General features: G+C 35.2%; 2 protein-coding genes and 1 long non-coding RNA gene across 4 annotated transcripts; all 3 read left to right on the top strand.

Annotated features, from left to right (window-relative positions):
• The first annotated feature begins 740 nt into the window (after positions 1–740).
• LOC120480546 (uncharacterized) lies at positions 741–2888 on the top strand. The gene is made up of 5 exons (XM_039673774.2): positions 741–824; positions 1148–1444; positions 1531–1830; positions 2402–2701; positions 2821–2888. The coding sequence occupies exons 1-5, from the start codon at positions 770–772 to the stop codon at positions 2886–2888; spliced, it is 1020 nt and encodes a 339-aa protein (XP_039529708.2). The 5' UTR covers positions 741–769.
• A 36-nt stretch (positions 2889–2924) lies between these two features.
• LOC120480358 (uncharacterized) lies at positions 2925–5959 on the top strand. 2 transcript variants are annotated; one of them, XR_016148691.1, is made up of 5 exons: positions 2925–3044; positions 4385–4432; positions 4924–4956; positions 5148–5237; positions 5307–5959. It is a non-coding gene; the product is annotated as an uncharacterized LOC120480358 (long non-coding RNA). The 2 variants fall into 2 exon arrangements; XR_016148690.1 differs by lacking the exons at positions 2925–3044; positions 4385–4432 and having other exon boundaries at positions 4790–4956.
• A 2233-nt stretch (positions 5960–8192) lies between these two features.
• On the top strand, positions 8193–24251 carry LOC120480355 (uncharacterized). Its single transcript, XM_089125346.1, has 23 exons — positions 8193–8247; positions 8548–8844; positions 8918–9223; positions 9778–10077; positions 12415–12507; positions 13276–13566; positions 14081–14293; positions 14549–14602; positions 15949–15981; positions 16146–16235; positions 16321–16403; positions 17568–17658; positions 18206–18487; positions 19792–19896; positions 20048–20095; positions 20167–20214; positions 20704–20781; positions 20920–20938; positions 21105–21156; positions 21251–21329; positions 22193–22282; positions 22633–22682; positions 22801–24251. Exons 1-23 carry the CDS (start codon positions 8193–8195, stop codon positions 22888–22890), a joined length of 2847 nt encoding a protein of 948 aa, XP_088981472.1. The 3' UTR covers positions 22891–24251.
• The last annotated feature ends 1951 nt before the right edge of the window (positions 24252–26202 follow it).

Below are 26202 nucleotides of genomic sequence, written 5' to 3'. Positions count from 1 at the left end.
ACCAACCCACAACTTTTCCACTGTGATATCAATTTCTCATATGTGTATTAATTACTTCACAATTATTGTTCATGTATAAGTAAAATCATCACTCTAAAAGACACAACTGCACAATGTGTGTGAGAATAGCGACTCAGATGCATGGAGACAATTAAAAATACATTTTAAAACTATACATCTATAATTAAAATCTGCACGTGAATGGATTATTTTGTTATATTTCCAAACTTTTCTGGCTGCTTTCATTGGGTAATGCTTTTAAAATATGGTCTCAAACCATAGAAACGTCCCGTAAAGGAGTTATATTGTTTGGCAAGCCAGATATCATTGTTTTGTCTATAGAGATTAATTCATACAAACTGAAAAAAATCCATCCCTGCACAATGTATTTTTAATTAATTAGATTCAGCCAAGTTAACAGCATCTGCTTCAGTTATTGAGGAAACAGACACAGTTCAGCTGAGCTGTGAGAATACTGAAGATATGAAGATGGAGATGTGCGTCTTTAACATAAATGGCATATTGCTTTCTTAGTTCATGTCAACTAATGAACCTTATTGTAAAGTGTTCATAAAATTATTATATGAGAAATGATTATGCACACTCTATGATACATGTTACATTGCACATGGCTGTAAGTGTAGTATTTGTATCTACACTTTCCTCTACTTCAACTGCTAAGGGCATTATATGGTTTCCTGTGGTCTAATGTGTTACTTCCTAATTCAACTATTGTGTGAGTCTCGTCTCTTTTCTCACTGTCGCTGTAATGGAGTTGTTCATCTTCATTTCTTTTCAGCTTCTAATGGAGGTTCAGTCTTACAGTAAGTGTTCTCTGACTCTGTTGTTTAATGTCTTTTAAAATAAGTCCACATTTAGAGTGAACAAAAATGTATTGGATAAAATATTTCAGCATGTGTGGTGTGTGTGACGTTTTAATATGAACATACAAACATGTGAACTGCAACCGACCTGATAAATTTGTTTTACGAGAATATACATCAATAATTAGCAGCTGTTTTTTCTTCTTCACATTTTTGAACTGAAAATATGTGATTAATTTTGGCATATTGTTGACCATTGTAAATATTAATAAACATTGTCAATAAGAACTAATGATTGATTTGTCCATTTTGGGTTGTTTCAGAATCTCCTGCTGTAAAAGTATCTCCAGATGTACTAAGTGAGTCCAGATCAGTGAAGTTGACCTGTGAGACGCCAGCAGATGTTACAGTGAAACAGTGTCATTTCTACAGAAACAGTGAACAGGAGAATATTAAAGTCATTCCATCATGTGAACTGGAGCTCACTGGTGTTGAAGTGCTCAGATGGGTAGATGTAAAATCACCAGCATCAGTCGACATTTACTGCTTCTACATAATAACTGAGAACAGGATTGATAAACCATCATCTCAGTCTCCTGCGGCCACAGTGACGGTTCTAGGTGAGAGATTTCTCTGCTCTTCTAGTCTGGAAACTGCTATTACAATGTTTTCTTTTTATTAATTCTGGATTATTTGACTTAAACAGGTTCACTTCAGAAACCCTTCATCAGTGTTAGTAACAATGATGTCCAGATCAACATAGCCTGTGAAATACCACTGTCAGTCAGAGCTGCTTTCACCTGTAGTCTCTACACTGGGAATGTTCTTCTGCACACAAACATCTCTAAGAAGAGTTCGTCTGGAGAATATCATCTGTGTATGTTTTATTTAACTCACAGTGAACTCTTCACCCGATCAGAGAACAGCAGAAAACTGAGCTGTGATTATTACATCATCACTGAACCTGAGATCAGATCACCGCGCAGTGACGCACACACCATCAGAGGTGAGGACTTCATACATTTATAAGCTATATTTATATTATAATAGTAAATAAATTTGTAAACAAAACTATTTAATATTGTCAATGTATTTGTAAAATGCAGAGTTAAAACATGTCCAAATGTGGTTAAGACAATGATAAAACTATAAATAATTTTTTTTGATTTAATATATTAATAAGTACATTTTTAAATACTAAATTCAGGCCTGCAAAAAGTCATGCAGATGAGTAAAAATGCATGTATCGAATATAGATTCAAAACATTTTTTTAATCAACTGGATATTGCTTTATGCGAGAGCAGAGTGGAACTTACTTGCAAAGTCAAATGTGAAAGTCATATAAATCTGTCCCAAAATGTCTGTAATTATTAATTAATCTCACATTCACTGGGAAGATCATGGACAAGTCATGGAAATCCACTAGTCAAACATTTGTGAATCCTGAAAATACCAATGAGACTGTTTGGATCAATGAGGTTTCTCTGCCCAGATATTTTTGAAAACAAAACAAGCAATCAAAATCCCGTCCTGTTGCTTTTTGGTCATTTCTCTTTTTAATTTTTTCATTCATTAGGTCTTCCTCTGGCCAAGTTAACAGCATCTGCTTCAGTTATTGAGGAAACAGACACAGTTCAGCTGAGCTGTGAGAATACTGAAGATATGAAGATGGAGAGCTGTGTCTTTAAAATAAATGGAAGAGAAAGTTTCTCAAAACAGAGTTCATCATGTCAGCTCTCACTCACTGGATCTCAGATCAGTATTTGGTCAGAAGGTCAGAGTTCATCTGTGAGAATAGCCTGCTTCTACACTGTGAAGAAGTCACAAGTTCTCGTGCCATCTCCTCACTCCGATCCAGTGACAATATCAATCCAGGGTAAGATTTTTAAATGCATATTTTGAAATAACTGATTTATATACAGTAAAACGTAATCACTTTTTATAAAAACAAATGAATTACTTGACATCTACTTTTTTTTGTCCAATGTGTGATAGTCTCTACTGGCCAAACTTTGACAACTGCCACAACAAGTGAACAATACACTTGTAGAGAATTCTCATAGAGCATTTCTGATATTATGTTATATTGTATGTCATACTATAATATTAATCCCAGTACTACTTCAACTAGAGTTTTATTTCCAAACTAAATGCATAATTTGATTTTACAGCTTCAACAGCGACCTCTACTGGTGAAACTTTGACAGCCAAGACAACTTGTGAGTTATGTTTATTTTGAAAATAATACATAACAATTACAGAGGTATTTTGCTCATTTCACTTTAAATTGCTTCATTGTAAAAAAAATTGACTAAATATTTCAACTTAAAATAAGTATAGACCTACTTTTAGTCTACTTTTCTCAGAAATATGTTATGTAGTAGCCTACTTCTCAGAAATATACTTGAAATTGCACTGAAGTATACTTGACTAACAGAAAGGTATTTGGCATATACTTGTCCTCGATCTTTTGTTCAAGATATACTTAAAAGTACAATTAAGCATTTTTATTTTGATTTGATTTGAGTTGCCCAAAAACTTTTCCCCCCACATAGTTTTACATACAATCTTTTAAGCTTACATTGTTTGTGTGTTTGTGTTGGCACTGGTAGTGTACTTCAAATCTTTACTCTTTTTGAATTTTCATTGGTTTATAACACAGAAATCTTATTGGAGTAATAGATGCTTGAGGCATGAGCATCCGCATTCCTTTATGTAGCACTTTATGAATGAAGTTAGATGAAGTTTCTGTACAAACAATTGCTTCAGGCAGAACGATTGCACATGGTTTGTCTTAAAGCATTTAAAAACACCACATAGACATTAAAAACTTTATTTTCACCACAGGGGAAAGTTTAAAGTTTAGGCTGTTACAGTACACTGAAACGTATACTTCTTCTAAAAAGTGTGCCAATTTAGTCTAAAGCAGTATTTTAAAATCTTAAAATCATTGTTAGGTGTGTTCTGCATGAAGCGGAGCTGCCCAAACCGATCGGTAAATGACGTCAGAGAACCGTGAGACTGAGAGTGATTAGAGATTAGACGGCTCCGCATGCTCTCCAATCACTCTCTCACTCAGTACTATGATGTCATACACCAATCGATCTCTGCAGCGCCGCTTCAAGTCAACACACCTTTTGTCTTTAGCTGATGATCAAGTAATGTTTATCACATTAAATCATTCTGCACAGCTCACTTTTCAGTTTTTTTTATAGACCATTTCACAAGATGTAAACAACACTGGTCCAGAAGCACTTCCTGTTTCAGTTTTTTTAACACTACATAAAAGCTGGGATAAAATACAACCAACAGAAGAATTTAAAACTGAATCAAAAAGTTAAACAAACATCTTTAAGATGTTTTCTTTACATGTGAAATAAAGAAAACAGTTACAAACTGAAACAGGAAGTGCTTCTGGACCAGTGTTGTTTACATCTTGCGAAATGGTCTATATCTATATTGTATTCTTGTATGTTTTTACTGTATTAATGCCAGAACCAAATATTGTTTTATTTCCAAACTAAATGCTTCCTTTGACATCGTTCAATTCTCTTTGCAGCTTCAACAGCGACCTCTACCGGTGGAACTTTGACTGCCAAAAAAACTTGTGAGTTATGTTTACTTTGAATATAAAACATAACAATGAGGCATTTTGCTCATTTAACTTTAAATTTGAAAATGATTATTTCTTAGTTTATTGTATAGCTTTCTTATGATTCCCTGTCATTCGCAGGAATTAGCAGTCAAATATTTTTATACAGTAAAATTACAGCTGAACTGTATAATTTACAACATACTATCTGTATAGACTAATAGTTTCATATCTCATCCCACTCTGACACACTGTTTCTATCAGCTCTATCAGCTGTGTTCATACCATCTTCTGCTCTGCCTGAAACCACCAGAGGGTCAGAAACATCAAACATCCTAAGTGGATTTTTGCTTGATGAGAATAAAAAATCTGTTTCAAATGGTAAATAAGAAGAATCATTTTCCTGACAGTGAGATCATCTAGAAACACTGATGTCTGTAATCATGATTCAGTAGATCACATTTTTTATTGTAATATGATTTGATCTGAGATCTTTTCTGTTGCAGCTGTTCCTCATACTGATCACATTCACTCTGAAGGTTGTTCATTCACACACAACACAATACAAAACTGATCATCTAAATATCTGTAAAAACTAAAACAAACATTGACATTTCCTCCTTTCATGATCATATGATGTGGCATGTTCATTTAAAATTAATTTAATAAAACATAATAAATCTGATATAGATATAAACATGGATTAAAGCTTTATTCTTTCTTTTGACAGGCTCGTGGCTTTTAGTAGTGCTGGTTTTCACTGGTGTTGGTTTATTTCTGTCTGGACTCATGGGATTCATCTGTCTCTGCCCCTTTGACAGTAAGATCACATATGCATAAGCTGAGCTCCATGATATAGAAACATATAATAAAGTGTGTGTCTGTGCAGGTTCTGATGACGCTCTCACAGAGGTGATCTACAGCTCCTGCCATGTGGAAACAACATCTCTGTTATGCTCCTCAAAACATGGATGAACCGTTTCATTTCTTTACTTGTTGCACCTCTAAAGAGAAAAATGATTTGTGCAGAGAATGATAGTAGCCTTTATGTGCACTATGTAGCTACTTAATTCATATACTGATCAGCAGGCCAGGGCAGAATCTGTGGAGCTTTTTCACACATTTTGATTTTGAGAAAAAATTATTTTATATTGCTAAAATGTATGTTAAATGTTGCTGAAGGCATCTTCAGGTCATCTAGACTTCAGTGATGCAGATCCAGTGTCATTCAAGATTTGAAGCATCAAAAACAGAAAAGTTGTAACACTTTTTAAATCAACTATTGATTATAACATGCTACGGTTGAAATGCAACTTTACTGTTAGCAGTCAATTAAGCAAAATTGGCATATAGTGCTCTACTTGTCAGGTTTGTATAGTCAATGTAAAAATTATTGTAATTTTACCTTTAAAAGACTATAAAAATTTAATTATTCCATTATTTAGTTCTACGATTGCCAAAAACCACCGCATGACAATGATCACATGTGTTTCGTGTTTATTCGAATACCCTCGGTCACTAATACTCACAAATAATTTTTTTTTTTTTTTACAGTAAAAGCTCTTTTCATGTTTTCAGCTTATTGAGTCATATTTATCTAAATAAAAGTGATTAAAAAATGTAGACCCCACTACAATGGTATTTAAATAGTACATTACATTTTGGTTAGTTTTTCCTCAAACCCTTATAATCCCCCAGAACACTTGGAATATGACACGTGTGTCACGTGGGATTATTCTGTGATAATTCAAGTCTTTATTTAAAAGCTTTCTGGTCTCTATTCACTGCCATTATACGAACGAGCGCAAGCTGGACATTTGAAAAATAATTCTCGTTTTGTGGTCCATAAAAGAAAGGGGGAACCATAAAAGGTGAACTATCTGTAACAAATGGACATAAATCAAAATGATCTACACATCTTAAAACCTCCCTTTCACAACCTTTCCTCTTTTGTTCATCACGCTCTCCTAAACGCCGAAATCCTAAACCTTATGTTGGAGTAACTTTAAATGCTGATATCCAGAAGATGATGGATCACTGCTTTAATGTCTACAAATCTCCATCTTTCTTGGTATCAAAAGAAACCTTTTTACATTTCATAATTAATGGTGTGCTATGATGATAAAATGCATCATAATATTTTTACCATACCTTTGAGTAAAAACTTAATAAATTCTCCATGTCACCATAAATAGGGAGAAGATGCACAAGACTTTCAACTGGTCATCTTTACAAATTTGAACGGATAGGGCCTGTTGTGGCAAATACACAATTCTGAACAAGAGACAAATCGACTAATTGTCTTTGTTGAAGTTTATTTTCTTGCAAGAAAAGGTCGCAGTCATAAAGCCACACAGAGTGTGACAGTAAGGGGACGGCATCCTTCCTCTGTTTTAGCCTCAACTCTCAGAATGTTATCTCTCTAGGTCAATGATGGCACTTTCCACCATATATGGAGCATTCTTAGACTTGTTCATTATATTATATCCTTCGGTGGAAGCCCTCCTGTCACCAACACCCTTTTACCATTCAATTACAATTCCATATTATGTGTGCTCTTTTACCATCATCTGATGCTCACACACATCTTAAAGATAACATTTCTTCAACAGGCCTTTAACAGTTCCCTGATCAGTTCAGATCTCTTTTGTGACAATACATTTCCTGTCTCCTTCCAGCAACTTTATCTTCACGTTAACTTAAAATGGACCACCCCAAACGAACACTTCAGCGCACTCATGGCAAGATCATCAAGAATCTCCAGAATTCGAAACCAAAGTCAAAGCATGCATCAGTTTGCAGCATTTAGATGCGTTTAAGTTATTGTGCCCCTTTTAAGCTGACCCTGGCCTGATTCTTTAAGTTTGTCGTACGTGTGGTTAACTGATTGTAATCTTGCCACTCCCTTCTCTTCTCTCTTTCTTTACTTTTTTATTCTCTATATAAACTTTGCTTAGTTTATTAGTGTGTAGCCATACCCATAGTTTAAAATGAAACAATCATATCATATCCATGCTTTATTGTCTCTATTTGCCACTACAGATATGCTATTACCCTGCTATACTTTATACATTACGAAGATGTAATTCTTTCTTGGGCAGGAAGATCATTTATTTCCTAGAACTGATTATGCTGTCTGTTCATTGAACAAACTATTACATAATTGAACTTGTTATGATACAGTCAATACTAAAACTAATCCAAATATTTATAATTGGTAATAATTAATTATACATGTTTCCATTTTGAGCTAATTTGCAACATATCTCTTTCACTTCAGGAAGATCTGATCTCTTTTAATTTTATATATTTTTTCTTAATATTTAAGTTAATTTAGATTCAAAGTGATGTCAGATCTTGTTTGTCTATAACACGCATGAACATTTTAACTTCTGTTTCATACTGATCATGTTGATCTGTAAATTACAATAAAGACAATAAGATCTTCACACTATATGTTTTCTATTCAGGGGGTTTATGCTCAGTTCTATTATATATAATATGCAGAATAATATTAGGATTTAGTAGTTATGGATAGCTTCAGATAACTCTAATTAACATTATAACTCACCATGGTTGTCAGTATTCATTGGACATTATAAAACTATGAGAAATTCTTATGGACACACAATGATACAGGTTCCATTGCTCATGGCTATATAGGTTAAGTCTTTTTTATCTATACGTTCATCTACTTCAAACTGCTCAGTGCAATAAATTTCCTGTGGTCTGATGTGTTACGTCCAGTCTCGTCTCGCATCTCACTCTTGCTGTAATGGAGTTGTTCATTTTCATTTCTTTTCAGCTTCTAATGGAGGTTCAGTCTTACAGTAAGTGATTTATGCTGTTTAATGTCTTTTAAAATAAGTTCACATTTAGAGTGAACAAGGTTTTAATATTTAAATATTTCAGCATGTGTGGTGTGTGTGATGTTTTAATATGAACATACAAACATGTGAACAGCAACATACCTGATATATTTGTTTTACTAGAGTATTACTGTATACATCAGCAATAATCAGCAGCTGTCCTTTTTATTTTTGATCTTAAAATATGTGATTAATTTCAGAATATTATTGTCAATATTAATTAACATTGTCAATGAGATTTGTCTGTTTTTGTTGTTTCAGGATCTCCTGCTGTAAAAGTATCTCCAGATGTACTAAGTGAGTCCAGATCAGTGAAGTTGACCTGTGAGACGCCAGCAGATGTTACAGTGAAACAGTGTCATTTCTACGTAAACAGAGATGAGAAGAATATAAAAGTCAGTCCATCATGTGAACTCAAGCTCACTGGTGATGAAGTGCTCAGATGGGCAGATGTAAAATCACCAGCATCTGTTGACATTTACTGCTTCTACATAATAACTGAGAACAGGATTGATAAACCATCACCTCATTCTCCTGCGGCCACAGTGACGGTTCTAGGTGAGAGATTTCACTGCTGTTTTTTTTATTTTATTTTTTTTATTATTAATTATTAATTATTTGACTTAAACAGGTTCACTTCAGAAACCCTTCATCACTGTTAGTGACGATGATGTCCAGATCAACATAGCCTGTGAAATACCACTGTCAGTCAGAGCTGCTTTCACCTGTAGCCTCTACACTGGGAATGTTCTTCTGCACAGACACATCTCTCAGATTAAAAAGAGTCATTCTGGAGAACATTATCTTTGTATGTTTTATTTAACTCACAGTGAACTCTTCACACGATCAGAGAACAGCAGAAATCTGAGCTGTGATTATTACATCATCACTGAACCTGAGATCAGATCACCGCGCAGTGACACACACACCATCAGAGGTGAGGACTTCATACATTATATATTTATATTACATTAGTAAATAAATTAGTAAACAAAAATTTTTAATATTGTCACTGTATTTGTAAAATACAGAGGTAAAACACGTCCAAATGTGGTTAACATTAGACAATGATAAAACTATAAATACATTTTTAGATTTAATATATTAATAAATACATTTTTAAATTGCAATATTCAGGCCTGTAAAATTTAAAGCAGATGAGTAAAAAAAATTTTTTAATCAACTGGATATTTTTCTATGAGAGAGAATGTAGAGTGAAATTTACTTTCAAAGTCAAATGTAAAAGTCATTCATAAATCTGTCCAAATATTTATGTAATTATCCAATAATCTAAAAATCATGAATGACTGGGAAAAACATGGAAAAGTCATGGAAATTGACTAGTCAAACATTTGTGAATCCTGAAAATACCAATGAGACTGGATCAATGAGGTTTCTCTGCCCAGATATTTTTAAAAACAGAAACCAAGCAATCAAAATGTCCCATTGCTTTTTGGTCATTTCTCAGTCTTTTTCTGTTTTATTCATTAGATCTCCCCCAGGCCAAGTTAACAGCGTCTGCTTCAGTTATTGAGGAAACAGACACAGTTCAGCTGAGCTGTGAGAATACTGAAGATCTGAAGATGAAGATGTGTGTCTTTAACATCAATGGAAGAGAAAGTTTCTCAAAACAGAGTTCATCATGTCAGCTCTCACTCACTGGATCTCAGATCAGTATTTGGACAGAAGGTCAGAGTTCATCTGTGAGAATAACCTGCTTCTACACTGTGAAGAAGTCACAAGTTCTCGTGCCATCTCCTCACTCCGATCCAGTGACAATATCAATCCAGAGTAAGATTTTTAAATGCATATTTTGAAATAACTGATTTATATAAAACAGTAAAACGTAATCACTTTTCTTAAAATCAAATTAATTACTTTACGTCTACTTTCTTTTGTCCAATGTGTGATAGTCTCTACTGGCCAAACTTTGACAACTGCCACAAATACAAGTGAGTACTGTAACCTTATGTCTCAATACACTTGTAGAGGAGTCACATAGAGGATTTCTGATATTGTTATAATGCTAGGCCTATATTTCAAGTATAAAAAATGAAAACCAAAAAAGGAACACAATAGTGCACAAATAATAAATAAATAGTTCACTATTTACTCACCTAAAGGATTATTAGGAACACCATACTAATACTGTGTTTGACCCCCTTTCGCCTTAAGACCTGCCTTAATTCTATGTGGCATTGATACAACAAGGTGCTGAAAGCATTCTTTAGAAATGTTGGCCCATATTGATAGGATAGCATCTTGCAGTTGATGGAGATTTGTGGGATGCACATCCAGGACACGAAGCTCCCGTTCCACCACATCCCAAAGATGATCTATTGGGTTGAGATCTGGTGACTGTGGAGGCCATTTTAGTACAGTGAACTCATTGTCATGTTCAAGAAACCAATTTGAAATGATTCGAGCTTTGGGACATGGTGCTTTATCCTGCTGGAAGTAGCCATCAGAGGATGGGTACATGGTGGCCATAAAGGGATGGACATGGTCAGAAACAATGCTCAGGTAGCTGTGGAATTTAATGCCCAATTGGCACTAAGGGGACTAAAGTGTGTGTGACGATCAGCAGCCGTGGTGCCCTCGAGAGCCACTAGAGGGCACTCTCTCCCCATGTTATGTTTCCCCATGGACTCTTTGTGTTTCATTATGTTCAGCTGTGTTTCATTATTGGTTATTGAGTCCCTTATTATTGGTTACTGTGTCCCTTGCGAAGTCTTGTTACTCTGTAAGCGTACATCTCTGAGCATTTTCTCCGTTTGTGTATTCCGTGTTTCCCTGGACTCTCGACCTTAGCCTGTTTCCTGGACTATTTGTGAACCTGTGCTGCCTGCCTCGACCATTGCCTGTTTAGACCACGAGTTTCTGGATAGCCCCTTGCTTTGTTTGTGTGCCTGCTTGATTTCAGTTTATGTTCAAGTACAATAAAGTGCTGCACATGGATCCGACCGTCTCTGTCCGTCGTTACAGTGTGCCTAGAAAACATCCCCCACACCATTACACCACCAGCCTGCACAGTGGTAACAAGGCATGATGGATCCATTTTCTCGTTCTGTTTATGCCAAATTCTGACTCTACCATCTGAATGTCTCAACAGACCGGCCCGTCTGGCACCAACAACCATGCCACGCTCAAAATTGCTTAAATCACTTTCTTTCCCATTCTGACATTCAGTTTGGAGTTCAGGAGATTGTCTTGACCAGGACCACACCCCTAAATGCATTGAAGCAACTGCCATGTGATTGGTTGATTAGATAATTTCAATAATGAGAAATTAAACAGGTGTTCCTAATAATCCTTTAGGTGAGTGTATATTATATTATAGCTGAGGATTTTATTCAGGCAAAACTCAAGTTAGTACTCCCTAAATTCTACCAACATGTGAAGTGTCCGACTAGGGTGAGATTATACTTGACCATGTGTACACTAAACAAGCATATCGTGCCCGGAGGGCAAGGGTGGAAGCATTGCGGTGCTAACCTATTAGTGCACGGTCTTATGGACGAGAACTCACAGGCCTTAAGGGGGATACGAGGATCCCCCAATATGCAGCTCTAACCAGCCGTCAAACACACACAAACCATAAGAAACTTACTAACTGAAGCTGAAATATCTGACATAATAACACAAACAAAACAATGTGCAATACACATACTGTACCAGAAAATGAACTGAGGAAACTGAAGGGTTTAAATACACACGGTGATGAACAACTTAAGACTGCGGGAACACAGGAAACAGGTTAATAAGAGAAACAAACTAAAAGTCCATAAAAACGAAAGTAAAACACAGGCAAAAACGTGACGGTCTTGCTATCATGCATCCGAGAGTAAACATGTACCTAATAAAGTGACCACTGAGTGAATAATATATTCTTCATTATTAATTTTGATATTACAATAGTCTTTCTTAAAGTTAAATTAAAGTTAAATTTTGGCACATTTTAATGTTACTTACTTTTAAAAAACTTCTGAGTCTGTGAACCTACAAAATGTTTTACATTTGCCCGAGATCTGCTGAACGTGTGGTTTCATGATGTGTTCATCTTCATAGTTCTGACTGCACAAGCATTAAATTGTTGCGGTCTCTAGTGTGTTACTTCCTAATTCAACTATTGTGTGAGTCTCGTCTCTTTTCTCACTCTCGCTGTAATGGAGTTGTTCATCTTCATAGTTTTTCAGCTTCTTATGGAGGTTCAGTCTTACAGTAAGTGATCACTGTTGTTTAATCTCAATTCAATACTAAAAGTCAAAACAATTTTAGTTAAAAAAGTTACATTTTCTAAAATATTTCAGCATGTGTAATCAGTAGACCAACAACATGAACCTACAAACTCTCTGCTTTAAGGCATATTTGTTTTACATTACCAATGCCATTAAAATGTATTAAACTGTCTGTTATTATCAGATTAAACTAATATTTGGGTAACTAGTAGTAATTATATCTATATTAATTGAACATGTAAATGAGTTATTTGGAAAATCCACTGTATTATTTATTAACATGCGCACATGTCCGTATGAAAGTTATTCTGGGTGTTACCAGAAATTGAGAAAAGTGCAGCTATCGAAAATATACATTTTAGGAAAAGTAGAAAAAATATATAATTTTTCCCATACTTTTTATAGTTTGGGTCTGATGTAAAAATATTAATGAGTTTAAGGCCCGGTTTCAGAGACAGGGGTTTTGATTAAGTAACGAGTATAAGCTTTAGTTAAATTAGGACATTTACAGTGAGTAGCTTTTATAAACATGCCTTAGTAAAAAAAATTTAAAAAACAACATATTTTAAGTGCAAGCTGCTTTCAGTTAAGAGCTCAACCATGCATTTTTGTCTAGGTTAAGACTAGGTTTAAGCCTTAATTAATTTGTTTAAATGTTAAACCAAAACATGGAACATAGTTGGAAAATGAATGATGCATGTAAATATGGTCAATAAGGAGATGTAATTATTGATTTGTCTGTTTTGTTTAGAATCTCCTGTGGTAAAAGTATCTCCAGAAGTCCTAACAGAGTCCAGCTCAGTGACGATAAGATGTGAGACGCCAGTAGGTCTACCAGTGTATCAGTGTTGTTTCTACATAAGAAAAGAGAAGAATATAAAACAGAATTGGAAGTGTGAACTGGAGCTCACTGGTGATGAAGTGCTCAGATGGGCAGATGTAAAATCACCAGCATCAGTCGACATTTACTGCTTCTACATAATAAAAGAGAACGGGATTATTAAACCACCTCATTCTCCTGCTGCCACAGTGACGGTTCTAAGTAAGAGATTTCACTGCTGTTCTTCTGGGTTAGAAACTGTTACTACTGTATTGTGTTTAGTAACTATGGATTATTTCACTTCAATCAGATTCACTTGAGAAACTCATCAGTGTTAGTGACTGATGTTACACCTACAGTATAGGACACTTCTAGACAAACACTATTATAAAGACCCTTTCAATCTGCTGTACAATGCAACACAGAAGGGCCAAATACACTAAATATACGAAAGAGTTGAATATGGTTAATTATAATCCCTGAGGTGTGTCGAGACTCATTATGGTCGGGGTCAGAAACATGTTAAAGCTGATAGTTCAATTGCTGCTACATGTGTTTATGGAGTTATTTTCCCTCCAAAATTATATATTACAAAAGGACAGGATTAAAGTTACCAGAGTTTTTGTAACTTTATAAGAGTCACCTGCTTCTTCATTGTATTTGAAGGACCTGCATCTTCAATAAGCAAACATTGCTTTAAAGCTTGCCCTATAACGCTGGTCATTTATCTCTGCAGTTTCAACAAAAGCCTCCACTGCACATACGACTACAACAGCCTCCACTGAACATACGACTACAACAGCCTCTACTGCACATACGACTACAACAGCCTCCACTGCACATACGACTACAACAGCCTCCACTGAACATACAACTACAACAGTCTCCACTGCACATATGACTACAACAGTCTCCACTGCACATACAATTACAAAAGCCATTACAACCTGTGAGTAACTGAGTTTGTAAATCAAAAAAGCATTAGAACTCCATCATAAATGTGTTTGGAACGAAAAACATTATTCTTTGTTTATGATTACTTGTTGAACATTTACTATACTGTACATGACCGCAAATTTCACAATGTCTTTTCAACAGCATTAACTGTAAGGTCCACTTCTGAAACCACAACATATACTAATAACAGTTTCTGGTTAGATAAAGTTTCAGAAATGATCGCTATTTTTTTTTTTTGTTATATTAGTTGATCTCCCTTCCAATACAAACCTGCCAACAAACACAACCAAGGAAACCATGTGTAAGTTCATTTACTTTTTCTCAATGGTTAAAGGTTGTTGTGGAAATTTTAGATTTTCATTGATTTTCAGTGGATACAAAGGAATGTTATAAGGTTTTATCATTTGCAGTCTTGTGTGAGAAGGAGGAACTTCTGTGAAATACATGTACTCCTGAAGTGCAAGAGCGAGACACTCTAGAACCAGATGGGCAAGGACATCTGAGGTCAGAAGGTCATCTAGTTAAGGGGGGCTTAAAGGGTTAGTTTGTGATAAATCAAAGCTAGCAGTAAAGGGCTTTTTGTCTGTGGAAAACTACTGGGAAGCTCTGCAGGGAAAAGGACCTTGAAGAGCAGTATAAAGATTGCCCATTTTCTCCTGTCTTTGTCTCACTCACTCCACAGGGTAACTGCTGTGTTGGCAACGGGCCTATTCTTGCAAGAATAAATAAACAGTAAACAGTATAACATACAGTAAACATATGAAACAAATTTCAACTTCTATACAAACTGGGAGAAAAAAACTTACATAGATTGAGCTTGAAACACAAATGTTATCAATCCATACTTAGTATTACTGATAACCTGTGTAAAAAGCCATGCTTCCTCCTATCCAAACAATCCCCCTTCCTCTACTACTTCACCTGGATTTAATCAAGAGGAGGAGAGCAGCTTACAGCTCAGGACGTGTCATCCACCTTCTTTACACTATCGGCTCTCCACAAGGGTGTGTATTGAGCCCTTTACTGTACTCCCTCAATACCTACAGTATGACTGCAGCAGAGCCCAACACAGTAATACCATAGTTAAATTTGCAGACGACACAACAGTGATTAGACTTATCGAAGGTGGTGATGAGATAGCTTATAGAGACGAGGTCCAGAAAATAACATCGTGGAGTTCAGTCAACAACCAGAAGGTGGATCTGTTTCCCCTTAACATCGACGAGGACTGTGTTGAGATGGTCCAACATTTTTAATTTCTTGGCACTTTTATCTCTACTGTACTGACCTCTCCTGGACTGCAAATACTACGGCGGTCATCCAGCATCAACTACACTTACTGAGACTTCTCAGGGAAAACAACACGGGTGAAAAGCCGCTGGTGAATTTCTATCGCTCCTCCATTGAGAGTGTGCTGACCTACTGTATTATAGTGTGGTTTGCTAGTTGCTCTGAGGCAGATGAGAGGGGGCTTCAGAGAAACCACGATTGTCAGAAACATATAATGTATTTTTGCTTTGTTAATAAGAGAATATTAAATCATTTTCCTGACAGTGAGATCATCTAAACACTCATGTCTGTAATCATGATTAAGTAATCAGTTTTTTATTTCTAATATGATTTGATCTGAGATCTTTTCTGTTGCAGCTGTTCCTCATACTGATCACATTCACTCTGAAGGTTGTTCATTCACACACAACACAATACAAAACTGATCATCTAAATATCTGTAAAAACTAAAACATTGACATTTCCTCCTTTCATGATCATTTGATGTGGCATGTTCATTTAAAATCTGATATGGATATAAACATGGATTGAAGCTTTATTCTTTCTTTTGACAGGCTCATGGCTTTTAGTAGTGCTGGTTTTCACTGGTATTGGTTTATTTCTGTCTGGACTCATGGGATTCATCTGTCTCTGCCCCTTTGACAGTAAGTTCACATATGCATAAGCTGAGCTCCATGATATAGAAACATAATAACTAGTGTGTTAATAATAAAGTGTGTGTCTGTGCAGGTTCTGATGACGCTCTCACAGAGGTGATCTACAGCTCCTGCCATGTGGAAACAACATCTCTGTTATGCTCCACAAAACATAGATGAACCGTTTCATTTCTTTACTTCTTGCAAATTTACAGACAACAATTACGTACAGAAAGAATGATGGTTCAGAACAGCCACTGAATTCATAAACTGATCAGCAGGCCAAGGCATCTTTGAGTTTTTTTCCCACATTTATTTTGGGAGAAAATCATATAATTTACATTAATCCATAAATCTCCATGCGACTCTTTACATTTTGTTTATTAGTTTTTTAGAAGTAACTTTTATTAGTTAAGTACATCAGGGTTTTATGTTACATCTTAAGTTGTTTAATGATTATTGCACTGTGACACTGTGATCACCATACATTAGTATTTACATCAGCTTGTGGAAAAGCTACTTTTGATAAACTGTAATTCATGTGACTTTCTCTTTACTGCTAGTGTTATGGTGGATATCGGTGTATGTTAAAAGTACAAAATTAAAAATTACAAGATTTTAGTAGCAGTGTGACCAATTCAGGAGAAAAGAGCTGTTGGATTTACTGTTGTTGTTGTTGTTGTTTTTACTGTACAGAATAAATGGCAACCACAACTTTGTAATAATGAAAGGATTTTTTTGCAGTGTTTTTCTGTTAAACAAATGTCCATTGAGTAATTCAATGAGTAACTGAACCATTTGACTTTTCATAACGTTTTAGTCCAAAGATGAAGAAGATAGACAAAGTAAATCAAAATAACTTATTCACTGAAGCAAAACTATCCAATAAAACAATGTGCAATACACATACTGTACCAGAAAATGAACTGAGGAAACTGAAGGGTTTAAATACACACGGTGATGAACAATTTAAGGCTGCGGGTGCACAGGAAACAGGTTAATAAGAGAAACAAACTAAAAGTCCATAAAAACGAAAGTAAAACACAGGCAGAACATGACGGTCTTGCTATCATGCATCAAAGAGTAAACATGTACAAAGTGACCACTGAGTGAATAATATATTCCTCATTATTAATATATTATGATAGTCTTTCTTAAAGTCTTAAATTATTTTTGACACATTTAACTTCTGAGTCTGTGAGCCTACAAAATGTTTTATGGGCTATTTGCCCCAGATCTGCTGAACGTGTGGTTTCATGATGTACGTTCATCATCATAGTTCTGACTGCACAAGCATTAAATTATTGCGGTCTCTAATGTGTTACTTCCTAATTCAACTATTGTGTGAGACTCATCTCTTTTTTCACTCTCGCTGTAATGGAGTTGTTCATCTTCATAGTTTTTCAGCTTCTTATGGAGGTTCAGTCTTACAGTAAGTGATCTCTGTTGTTTAATCTCAATTCAATACCAAATGTCAAAACAACTTTAGTTAAAAAAGTAACATTTTCTACGATATTTCAGCATGTGTAATCAGACGTTTGTGTTTCAGTAGACCAACAACATGAACCTAAAAACTCTCTGCTTTAAGGCATATTTGTTCTACATTAGCAATGCCATTAAAATGTATTAAACTATACATTTTAGGAAAAGTAGAAAACAATTATAATTTTCCCCATACATTTTATAGTTTGGGTCTGTTGAAAAGATATTTAGGAGTTCAAGGTTTCAGAGATATGGGTTTTGATTAAGCCATGAGTATAAGCTTTAGTTAAATTAGTACATTTACAGCTTTCAGTTGAGATCTCAAACATGCATTTTTGTCTAGGTTAAGACTAGGTTTAAGCCTTGTCTGTGAAACCAGGCATTAATTTGTTTAAATATAAAACCAAAACATGGACCATTTGGAAAATGAATGACACATGTAAATATGGTCAATAAGGAGATGTAATGATTGATTTGTCTGTTTTGCGTTGTTTCAGAATCTCCTGCTCTAAGAGTATTTTCAGAAGTCATAAGAGAGTCCAGCTCAGTGAAGATGATCTGTGAGATGGAAGCAGGTTTACCAGTAAATCGGTGTTATTTCTACATAAGAGAAGAGAAGAATATAAAAGAGAGTTGGAAGTGTGAACTGGAGCTCACTGGTGATGAAGTGCTGAGATGGGCAGATGTAAAATCATCTGCATCTGTCGACATTTACTGCTTCTATGAGTGGCACAATAATAAATCATCTCATTCTCCTGCTGCAAAAGTGACGGTTCTAGGTGAGAGATTTCACTGTTGTTCTTCTGGGTTAGAATAGAAACCATTACTGTAAAGTGTTTAGTAACTATGGATTATTTTACTTCACACAGATTCACTTGAGAAACCCACCATCAGTGTTAGTGACTGATGCTACACATATAGGACACTTCTAGACAAATACTATTATAAAGACCCTTTCAATCGGCTGTATAATGCAACACTGAAAGGACAAATACACTAAATATATGAAAGAGTTGAATATGGTTAATTATAATCCCTGGGGTGTGTCGAGACTCATTGTGGGTCAGGGTCAGACTATGAAATCAGAAACATGTTAAAGCTGATTTTACAGCAGTTGTGGACAGTGTGAATGAGTTAACAGTAATCTGTGATGACACAGACACACACTTAACCACAGTCAGACTTTGGCAAGTGAACAATCTGAAATATTTAGGCAGGAAGGAAGTCACAAGATCATGCGATCAAGTCCAGATGTCAGAGAGCCAGACTATTTCAGACAAATCTATAGAAGGGAATTGGGTCATTCTTTTCAGTCGCTACTTTTGAACTGTGACAAAAAGGAATACATGTTAATGTTAAATAAATAAATGTCAGGAATATTTCAATAAAAAATTCTTTCAGAAACATGCTTAAGTTATTTATTCTGAATTGATTAATTGTGATTTTTTTTAAACAATTTTTAGCATGAAATTAAAGAGCAATTGCTAAGTGAGTGATTGACAGCTTACATGAGTGTCAGCTAACCTTTGAAGCGTTAATATTATCATACAGATGCTTGTATTTTGTTGAATCAATACCACAAAACATTACCCTGGAAATACAGTTCTCACAAGAGCACAATTTGAATTTGCTCAGCGAGTCACTCATTGAGTATTGATGCTCATCAACTGTGCCCTTGTAGCCGAGCTGCACCAATCACATCGATGTATCTGATATCGGCGGGACAGAGGCCGTAGTGTCATCCAATTGTGTGCAGTGAGATTTTCAAATGCTACTTGGTGCCGCCCCTCGAGTTGGGCGATTCTCATTACTCAATGTCAGACGCTTAATCTTTCACATTTGGGTCTGGATTTCCAGGCTAACAAAACATCACAGAAATTATTAAATCAATTGCTGCTACATGTGTTTATGGAGTTATTTTCCCTCCAAAATTATATATTACAAAAGGACAGGATTAAAGTTACCAGAGTTTTTGCAACTTTATTAGAGTCTCCTGCTTCTTCATTGTATTTGAAGGACCTGCATCAACAAGCAAACTTTGCTTTAAAGCTTGCCCTATAACGCTGGTCATTTATCTCTGCAGTTTCAACAAAAGCCTCCACTGCACATACGACTACAACAGCCTCCACTGCACATACGACTACAACAGCCTCCACTGAACATACAAGTACAACAGCCATGACAACCTGTGAGTAACTGAGTTTGTAAATCAAAAAAGCATTATTATATTACTCCACCATAAATGTATTTGGAAAAAACATTATTCCTTGTTTATGATTACTTGTTGAACATTTACTATACTGTACATGACAGCAAATTTCACAATGTCTTTTCAACAGCATTAACTGTAAGGTCCACTTCTGACACTGCAAAATACAGTAAAGCTGGTAATTACTGAAAACATAATTTCTGGTTTGATCAAATTTCAGAAACGATTGCTATTTTTTTTTTTTATTAGTTGATCTCAAGACAAACCTGCCAACAAACACAACAAATAAAACCATGTGTACGTTGAAACCATCTCTTTTTCCTCAATGGTTAAAGTAGAATATGGTGGATTCAAATGTCAGGTTCAAAAATATATGTGGAATTCATTTAAAGTTTATTAATATCTGCAAAGAGGAAGTGCTTGAAGGTAAGTGGGAAGTACAGAGAATTCAACTAACACGAGGTTCATGATTGTGCTTTTTCAACCTGGTTAATAATTGCTAATGAATTATGAGAATATTTTTTTCAAACATTCTATAATACTATACACACTGTGGCACTGTTTTTACTGCAGTTTTCTTGGCAACCTCTACTCTACCTGGTAACAGAATTATGTCAGAACATCATACGTTTATAGATGCCAAATTGCCACGAAAATGTTAAAATTGTTTTGCTTCAAAATAATTTTTTTTACACACACAGACGCACGTAGGCACACTATATTTTTTATCTAAACACTATATTTTTATTGACTGATAAAGCACTTTATTGGTTTTGTTTTACACAGACACATGGTTTATAGTGCTCGTTTCCACTTGTGTCGGTGTCTTTTTGACTGGATTCGTCTGTCTATGTTGGTTTGCAAGTAAGTCAAGTGTATAATTCTACACACTCCATGCTGTTCAATATTTTCATGTGAGATCATTTATCATGTGAATTTTGACCAAAATGATGTGCAGGAGTTAAAAACTGAACATAATACAGTAGCTCATTGTTTTCCTAGGTAAAAAACGAAGAAAACAGTAAGTTGTATTTCAAGCCTTCAAATTAAAAGTCTGTTTTTTACTATCATTAAGATACTACAATAGTTTTTGTAGTCTACAGGATCTGTATGTGCAAATGTTTATTATATTATCTGATATATGCATGCATAAAAAGATGCCATAAAAATCATTATTTGATTCTTAGCAAAAAAATAAGATTAATAAATTCAGATGAGCCCAGTCAAGGAATTGGTATGGTGAGTATCTTTGAGATTATTTTTTTATATAATAACATAATGAGTAATAATGGCTGAAATGGATATGACCTTAATAATTATTTTTGCTTTTTAGGTCCAAAGTTGTTCTGGACCTGCAGAGACATATTCTCTAATCACTTCTGTACCAGCCAGATCTCAGCCAATCTCTGTAGGTGAGAGAACATCATTCTAAGTAAATGATCTCAGAAAACATGAAGCTTAGTAAGCAACACATGTAACCAAGAAAAATAAACTTGCTAAGTAAAAGACACGATATTGTGACCACAGCTTCTCAGAAACTGGTACAATTTCCTCTTTCAAGTCTTCAGCAGATCAGCATTATTGACCACATCTTCTCTTAAAGCAAATCTAAGTAAAACTTTTTACCTTAAAGTAATGTTTCAAAATCGTTTCAGTGGTTCATTAAGTCGAACAGGGTAAAAGGTTTTGCGGTGCTATATCTGCTATAACCACACTATGTAAGATTACCAGATTGGGTCGCCTTTTTGTAGTTCTAATGAGACAAAACTACAAATTTGACTTGCTTTACGTCAAGCGTTACATTTAGTTTTTCTTTGTTTCTGATATCGCATACTTTCATGAAATCATGTAACATACTCTACCTTGTCTGTGGACATCGTTCATTCCAAAGCCGGTGCTGATAAACAACGAGCGTGCGTACCACAGTAGGATGCGAAATTATTTACGACAGCGGTAATGGACAATTCCACTTCCAACCTGTAGGGCAACCGCAGAGGAAAAGTTACTTGGTGTTGCTTTAAATGATTTTCATGTTGGTTTGAGCTGTTCCTTTACTCACTTTCTTGCTGTTCGAAACACAAACTAAGCTATTTTGCTGAATGTTTACAGACTTTGCACTGCCTATCAAATAAAAGAAGCCGTGATGAGGGCCCGCAAAAGCTTCTAAAATGTCCATTTTCTATCTTTATGCAAAGCCATTTCACATTTGTTCTCTTGTTTTGGGTGGTTTTCTCTGACTTTGTTTGACCCTCTTTATCATGCTGTTCCTCCAAAGACCTCGAACACCCCGAGTCCCATCAGAACAACACACCAGATCCCACAGCGGCTTACTATTCCATTACGACTACGAATTCAATTTACTCAGGTAATACAATTTTTCTTTCATTAATCGCGAGGAATCAAATCTATCAATACTAGCAAACCTACTATGAAAACACACTGGTTTGGTTTCACAACTCAAAGTTTCCTCAGCATTTTTGATGCTCACATATAAGCATTGAGAAACTTTGCCCACTCAATCACAAAGACTTATTACAGAAGAAGTGGGACAATATTAAATTCATCAAAACACTGTTGCACAGTGAGTCTGAGAAGAGAAGATTCTGCCGTGCAAAATGCCAAATCTTAAAATACATTCAAGTTTTATGACAAAGAGCTTGTTCATGGTGGTCAAAACATGTTATCTAAGAGAGAAATGACGCTTCTGCTTTACAGAAGTTTCCGTCAATACTCAACAGAAAGAGGACAATACAGAGGAAAATGAGGTAATATGTGCAGCCAATTACACAACAAATCCACATAAACAAATGAGAAGTCCATCATGAACACATTACAAACATTTATTTTGTCTCTCTTGTCAATCTTTCTGTTGTCGTCCTTAAGATTGTTTACCACCTGTACTGCACGATCCCTGACAAACCGGTTCCCTCAAACGCCGGAGATCAAGTCTACAGTTTGGTGAAGATGCACTGATGAGTCTCAAGTCGTTTTTCATTATGTACATTCATTATAAATAAAGTATCTTTACTTGCTGACAAATTGTTGTTTTTTTTCATCATTTAGTGTTTGGCGTGAAATGCAATTTCATTCTTACATTTAGTCCAAAAGGTCTGTTCAGAATAAACATGAAGTACTGTTGGCAATATATAGTGAATGAGGATGTGCAATGCTGTAGCCTTTAAAAATATCACATTCATCCAATCAGTGACCCTGACATCGTAAATAAGGAGGTTTACCCAATATACAGTGCAAAACAGCAGTTTATAAATACCCATTAATCGTTAACCCAGGTTAAAGTGTGAAACGTGAAGCAAAATTACCCAGGACTCAGTTTACCCAGGGTTAAGAATGACCCAGTCTTAACTATTTCAAGTATGAAAAGTTTTAAAGAGCAAAATGAATAGCTCCTCAAACCTTTTTCAATGAGAGTAAAACGTTTTTGCATTGATTTGTACCTGGTACCCAGAAAACGAGCACTATTTTATAACAGAGATGTCAAGGTTATGCTCAGTTTTGGATTCATTTTCCTAGTGTTCAGTTCCTGTTTAGTTCTGCCTTTATCTTGTTAGTTTTCCTTTGTTCTCAGTTTCCCGCCACTAGTTTGTCACCATGGTTTTTCATTAATGAATCACCTGTTTGTATTCGGTTCATTATCTTGTATATTTAAGCCCAGTTTCTTCTGTTCGTGGTCATCAGGTGACATTTGTGTGTTCACACTGTTATGTTATTCTTGGATTATTGCCTCTGATTTGTTTTATTGAAGATAATTAACCTATTTTACGCTATCTTCCTTGTCGTCATCCTTTGTGGAGCTACCCGTGAAAGAGAACAGTTATAACACATGGATTCAAACCTTTAATGTTTATTTCCAAAATGTTGGTTAAATAAGATTAAATGTAGCCTAATATTTTATACATAAATAACATAGTATTTAAAACTGTATTTATTTAGAGGACGTATCATGTAAACAGTGTAGTGTACTTTACACTTTTTTTTAGGTTAGTCAGGAAACATTAACCCATGTATGAGCTAAAAATAGGCTAGTAATAGTATTCCTGTAAACATGAAATAGCAAACTTTTTATGCTGAGGTAAATGAACCACAGAACATGGAAGGTTTTACATAAACCATGGTTGGGTTTGTCCATGGTTTCTTTGCTCATATGTGGGTTGCAAAACAATCCAAATTGGGTTATTTTTAGCACAGAGTTTTTAGACTGTAATCTACATAACAATAAAGAAAACATCTTTCTTTCTTTGACCGATTGTGAATTACATTTCTTAAGAAGAGTAATTTATTTTTAGATTTATTTGCTGGCCAGTTGTGGTCTGTGCAATAAATATTTAAAGTTTTAAACCATCTATTGTGTTTTATTGTTCCACTATAAGAATGATAATATTTACAGTAATATATTTAAAAGGTGTCGCTCACAATCGCTCATATTGTCCCACATCAACATTAAAAAAGTGTAGATTACTGTACAATGTTTTATAACAATAATAATCTATTTAGTGTCCATTGCATTCATTTCACATATTTAATATTGGGGGGATCCAAGTTATTTGATTTTTTTTTTTTTTAAGTAACAAGTACTTTCCTGGTAATTAAGTACTTTTATAATGATGTAACTCAGTTACTATTTGTGAGAAAAAATTACTAGTACTAATTACTTTTTATTTACTAATACCGACGATTAAAAGGGGATCTTTCTTCATGACAAAAAAATATAATCTTTGCTATTTTATGACAAGGTTTTACATCAATGTTGTGATAAAGGACAGTGGCAAAAGCATTTTGCAACTACACTGACATCCATAATAAAACTTGCTATGTTAGCTTGTGTCACACACCTCAACAACCCAGCTTCCCTCTTGTTTCTCTTCTGTGCATTGGAAAACAGTGAAGAACAGGAGGGCTTCTTAAAGAGAAACTAACAGGTCTGTGAGAGCCAGGATTCTTATTGCTCGGTAGGTGATCAAATACTTATGTCATGCAATAAAATGCAAATTAATTACTTAAAAATCATACAATGTGATTTTCTGGATGTTTGTTTTAGATTCCATCGCTCACAGTTGAAGAGTACCTATGATAAAAATTACAGACTTCTACAAGTTTTGTAAGTTGGAAAACCTCCAATATCAGCAGTGTATCAAATACTTGTTCTCCCCACTGTATATAAAATAATAGCATTTTTTAATAATTAAAAATAAAATGAGTTTGTTTTGAGCAGTTGCCATTTTCACATCCTGCGCCACGTTGTTTAAATAGCAAATGCATTTGTGCCCATGTGCTGCTGGTCTGAAAACGAGTTGTGTGTTTTGGGCATTGTTGACGAGTTGCCATTTTGAGGCAACATTATAGACTGCACAATATTTTTATTATTTAAAGAGACTGGCTTTTAAATGGATTGGGAGATGAGACTGATCTGGTTTGTTTATTTCACATTATAGGGGAGACCGAGGACATTTTTTGAATTTGGCTCCGTTACTCAAGAGACGGTTTGGATTAGACAAACCATAATCTTACATCTGTCTGTTAATAGTCTAAACCATTTAAAGATAATTAGAGAATCTACATTTTTCACAATTTGCATTTGAATGTAAGGAGATAGTGGTTTCTAACACCGACTCCCGTATAATGGTAATCATTATGAACATCAGTTATGCTAATTATTTCCCATCTGCCTTTCTGCTGTTATCTCGGGACGCTTGTCCCGGGAAAAATGGTGTTCGTCAGGTCCAGTTTTGTATCCAGCCTCTCACGGGGATTCCGGATGCCCCAACGCCTGTGATGAGAAGACCAACGCCAGTAAAGAGACGACTCAACGCCTGCGATATGTTATTGCGCCGTTTTATACATAAACAATATTTATATTTAATATTTATATATAAACAATATATGTAAGCCAGAGGAGAACTGGCCCCCGACTGAGCCTGGGTTCTCCCAAGGTTTTTTCTCCATCCAATCTGATGGAGTTTTGGTTCCTTGCCACTGTCGCCTTGCTTTTGGCTTGCTTTGGGCTTGCTCAGTTGGGGTTATTTAGTGTTTAGCAGTATTATTGATCTGTGTTGTACTACTTTCATGTTATCACTGTGAAGCTGCTTTGAGACAATCTGTATTGTGAAAAGCGCTATATAAATAAATGTGACTTGACTTGACATTTTACTCATTTAAACCATATAAGTATGAGCTGAATCACATAAAAGGTGACAACAGTATAACAAAAACAAAGCTCATCACTCTAGCTTGTTTCTGATTGGAGATAAATTACATGTTGCAACCATC

This window comes from Pimephales promelas, chromosome 21 (assembly GCF_988280905.1).
Source record: "Pimephales promelas chromosome 21, fPimPro1.hap1.1, whole genome shotgun sequence".
In the NCBI taxonomy this organism is placed as follows: domain Eukaryota; kingdom Metazoa; phylum Chordata; class Actinopteri; order Cypriniformes; family Leuciscidae; genus Pimephales; species Pimephales promelas.
This window is presented reverse-complemented; position numbering and strand designations above follow the sequence as displayed.